General features: G+C 38.4%; 1 protein-coding gene across 1 annotated transcript in view; it reads left to right on the top strand.

The window, feature by feature from the left end:
- The first annotated feature begins 2,606 nt into the window (after window positions 1-2,606).
- LOC134528616 (uncharacterized) overlaps window positions 2,607-4,744 on the top strand; it is a 61,247-nt gene continuing 59,109 nt past the window's right edge. Inside the window, exon 1 of the mRNA XM_063362368.1 lies at window positions 2,607-2,632. Coding sequence (XP_063218438.1) covers window positions 2,621-2,632 — 12 coding nt within the window. The 5' untranslated portion in view covers window positions 2,607-2,620. The remainder of the gene's footprint in view (window positions 2,633-4,744) is intronic.

The raw sequence follows: 4,744 nt of genomic DNA, 5'->3' as shown, positions 1-4,744 counted from the left end.
CTTAATGTGTTTCATTTTTGTAGCTCAGTGTTGTATGCATTGAGTAGACGGACGTCATATTGTATAGACATGTCCAAATTGTATAGACATGTCCAATACGGTGATGTGCAAAACATATATACTGTATTTTCTGGACAAAATAAAATGAAATGAAAAATGTATTGATATATATATATACTGCGAGAAACGCTTATATTTAAAAACTATATCAACGAGACCTCTTAGACAATAATTAAAATACCGCTAGGCAACACAGTGTCAGCTCCCGCCCGCAGTAGGTATATAGTTTTCAAGTGTCTCTTCCATAAAGTAGGATTGGTCATCACACTACTAACAAGCAAAAATTCATGTTTTTTTTCAAATATTAAATTTTTTAAATCAATGTTTTGTGTTTTAATTCTATTAATATTAAATTATATAGTGATAATTCTCGAAATTTTTCTGAAACCGTCATAATTCAATATTTCACTATTATCTTGACTGGGAATTGTTAGCAAAATTAAAGTTTTATCAATAACATTTAACTTAAAAAATGTCATTCAGGCCAAATATTTTACAGTGTTATAAAATATATAGGTACATATTTTTGTGTTATGTAAGTCTAATTATATTTTTGTAAAAATTATGTTAATTTTGATTAGTACTGTTCAAAATATCAGCATATTGTGCAATGCCAGTTACAACCGCATTAGAAACCCTACTATACTTATACCTTAAATCCTTAGTTAAGTCACAAAAGTAATTTACCTTAATGTAAAAATAGTGTAGCTTATGAATTTAGAGGAGGGGTCGGGAGAGGGAGGGGACAATTGTCACGTGAATTATTGGCGGGGAAGAACACCCGTGGCGAACCATCATTTTGTACCATAATTATAAAAACACAAACACTTTGATGTAACATAATATTTCCCTTGTTCATTGTCGCTCTATGGCATAGCATAATTTACACCCTCAAAATACTGTTTTTTTAAATGTGTTCCAAATTAAGGTACATAATAATTACCATAACTATAACATGTTCTTGGAAATGGACATCAACACTTCCTATGCCAAATATATTGCACAGTTATAACAATGAAACAATATGTAGGCTTAAAAGTAGGCTATTATGGTTCAAGTGAACTTAAAATAAGTTTTTTTACCAAGATCGGTGAGTGTATATTGAGTTATTTTGGATTGGTATCGAACCAGTGACTTGACTTATCAGTGATCACGGCCACAAAGAGTCATTATTAACGAAATGATTTATTTTAAAAAACATTGGACTTTTATGCGAATTATCGGACAGAAATTCTTGTGCTCGTCATACAATAATGTACCTACACTATATAAATTCACTATTTGTGGTTATTTGGCCAATGTTCCGGGTTATTATTCCAGCCCAGTCATGGGCTTAACAATTGAGAATGTTCCTCTCAACGCGTGCTGTCAATATTATTACTTCAGTCGCGACAGGTAAAGGAAAACCATTTGAAATCATCTTGCCTATATAACCTCAAGTACTGGACGTCACTTAGTCAATAATGTTACAAATATATGATAATAACAATACTAATAATTAGGGGCAGGCATTTTTTGCGAAAATATCTGAACACTTAGACTGCAACAAGGTATAGCCGCACCTGTGATTTCTTCCTTGTGATTGGCGGCCGTCTGCGAGAGAAGTCGTTGCCTTATTTGGCCGAGCCACTCAGGACGCGTTTACTTCCGCACTGAATCACTGCGATTGGTGTTGTTACAATCAATATGTACCTGGGAGAAACTCGCCCAATCACGAAACACAGACGATGCTATAGTGTTTTAACTTTCATCTAGTCTCGAAATCTTTTCGCGAAATCTGCATGCCCCTACTAATAATATTCTATTGAGCAGTAAGAAGAAATATAGTCTAATATTTTACAGGTTAACTTCATCTATAATTTTTGTTTTGGCTTCAATGACGTTCAATGTTCCATCTATACAGTCCGACAGTTTTTAGGAACTGCTTTACCCATGGTTAGCCCACGCTTTTGCCCATGTGCTAGACTTGCGTTAGTGCCTCCAGCACTCTTTTTCAAGTATTCAGGAACATATCACGTGGAATGCAAATGGACCTTTGTGAAGATTCTAAGAAACTTTGCTGTTTCCTTTTGAAAAAGTAATTATTTTATCAGTGCTCGTTCACCGTGTTAATTCTGTTGATTACTGTCGCGCCGATTTCTTCGTCTTCGCTAGTTCGAGTACTCGTGAAGTTCATCAGATAGTACTTAGGGCACGTAGCCTCCCGATATAGTTTGTTAATCTAGCGACACATTGTTTCTTGCATGCTTGAAGTGCTCTTAATAACGACGATTGCTCTTATCGTTATTACCGAGGCGGATGAGAAAAGCAAAGATGGTAAACTGCTAGACTCTCTGTTCGTGTCCAAGGTGACCCGCCAGTATTGAATGAGGCATTAAAACTGCCACTTAAGGGACCCGCCTCGTCAGGTGTGAATGTGTGTCAGTGAGGCGGGATGATAAGCGCGACGTTCGCTGGTGCTTCTAGCGCGGTGTCTCCTCTGGACTGGCGCGCAGTCTTCTCGTCGTCACAGGATAACTGTGAGATCTGAGCGGTGACCGTAACATTATATGGCCGAAAAATGAAGATAAAGGTGTAATGAAAGTCCCTTAGGTGCTTTTAAAAATCTGTACTGTTTTTGTTTACGCCTAAAAATTACTCTGAAAACATGCGTTTTAGCAGTTTTAACTCTTCTAAAAATACAGTTTAAAAACTTAATCCAAAATCAAAAGTATTTTTCGGCCCTCAGCGAACTCTTAAATGCTTTTCGTAATCAGACCCTACTCGGATATCTTGAGTAGTTTTGAAATCGCGTTGTTTTTCCTGAAGCTCTGCGCACCATGTGTGTGCCCGGGTAGTCGGAGCCCTTAAGTCATTTCCTCTGCAATGTTCTCGTATGTTACATGACCTTTATATTTGAGATGAGAGTAACGGGCCTTAACATATGAAATAAACGTTCGTGAAGTGTACAATGAGGGTTGGTGACTTGTGAGTAAGGGTGGAGGCGGAGGGAATACAAGAGAAGCAGAAACTGGGGAGAAAATTAATATGTAAAGCCCACCAGACCTTAAAGAACTTCTTTAAAAATTCCTGGCACATATAAATAGCCGTAAAAGGTGAATAAAATCAGCAATCTGACTGTAAGTCAGTAAAATTGTAATCAAAAACCCAGAATAAAATTTTAATATTAATAATTTTTATGAGTAATCGTATAAGTATTATGGGCTATACCCTTACAGCCAATGCATCTATATTTACAACCAAATGGTCATTGACTTGTAAGTAATGACAACAGAGAAATTTCAGTTAAATATTTGAGTAGTATATAAAAGTATGTCCGGGACTGGGTTCTGGGTGTCTGGTGCCTTGGAAGCTACATCTAGATGACGTCACAAGTTGTTTCGGGCCGAAGCCCGGCCTAGCCTCACCACCTCCACCTCCTAGGACTGAACCCGTTAGGGTATTCCAGGAGCACTAACTTTTCTTCTTTCATCCTGATGTCACCTGGTCTTAATGGCATCAGGATGTTTGGCCTCAGATGTTCATATGCCATGGTTTTGAATGGTTTAGCACCATTCATTTGCCTCAACCAGAAACAACTTATCCATTCTGTTTAAGCCGCCGTGCCTGCAGCCAGAATATAGCTTTGTCAGTATTATAATAAAATCCATTGTCAATTTGCATCCATGCGATATTAAAAACACGACGGCTGATGTTAAAAACTCTACAGTCACTCCGCGTGGGATCTCTTGCATGCCATTGCTCCGGGACGGTTGCCAGTACCCGGGGCAACGAACATGCAAGGGCACCAATCCCACCGCCTTTCTGGGTTTTCTGTCTGTTCCTTCTTTGACTGCTGTCCTTTGCCACTCCTTTCCTTCTTGCTGTCTCTCCAGCCCACTCCGTCACCTGCTATCTTGTTCCCTTCCTTGTTCGTTCTTGTTCTTTCTTCTTTTGTCAAATCCTTAAAATTTTTGTCCATTCGTAAAATTTTGGTCTGAGATGTTAAAAATCCTCTGGATCTTGATGAGCATCCCATAAAATATCTCAAGTCGTCTTTTAAAATATCCAAAATTTTCGTTTTGATCTAAAATTGATTTAAAATGGTGTCCAATCTTAAAATCTCCTTCTCCTCTGTTCTTCTTCTTCTGTTTCTTTGTCTCTCTTCGGGTGTTTTGGTCACATCCGTACTCGTGTTTGTTGTAAGCTTGTCTGCTGCATGCTTTATTGTCTTTTGACCAATTTATACTCATAAAATGGTCTAGTATGATCGAACACGAAACGACCATAGGTCATAGCAGCTTGCTTCTTGATTTCCTCGAAATCGATGGTTATTCCGAGCCTTTCAAAGTTGGTGCGCAGCAGGGATCTCAGCTCGTCCAAATCCAAGGGGATGTTGTTCCTTGCGAGAAGATGTCTGTCCACTATTTCCATATTGGGAAAGTTGATCATCCTCCCTCCATCCATACTGCGCACCAACACAGCTATTGCTGCCTGTTGGATTTTCGGTTCATCCAGTCTAGCCAATCTCATATCATACTCGAACTTCGAGTAGATCATGGTAGGATCTTGTCCAGCTCCAACATGAGAATGTACCTCAGGTAATTCCTCCTCTAGCTGAATAGAAGGTACTGATCCACTTGCATATTCTGCAATGTCCTTTTGTATCTTTAGATGTGTTATGAGCTCTTTCTCCTGGGGCACA

The sequence above is a fragment of the Bacillus rossius genome, chromosome 1 (genome assembly GCF_032445375.1).
Source record: "Bacillus rossius redtenbacheri isolate Brsri chromosome 1, Brsri_v3, whole genome shotgun sequence".
Lineage (NCBI taxonomy): Eukaryota > Metazoa > Arthropoda > Insecta > Phasmatodea > Bacillidae > Bacillus > Bacillus rossius.
This window is presented reverse-complemented; position numbering and strand designations above follow the sequence as displayed.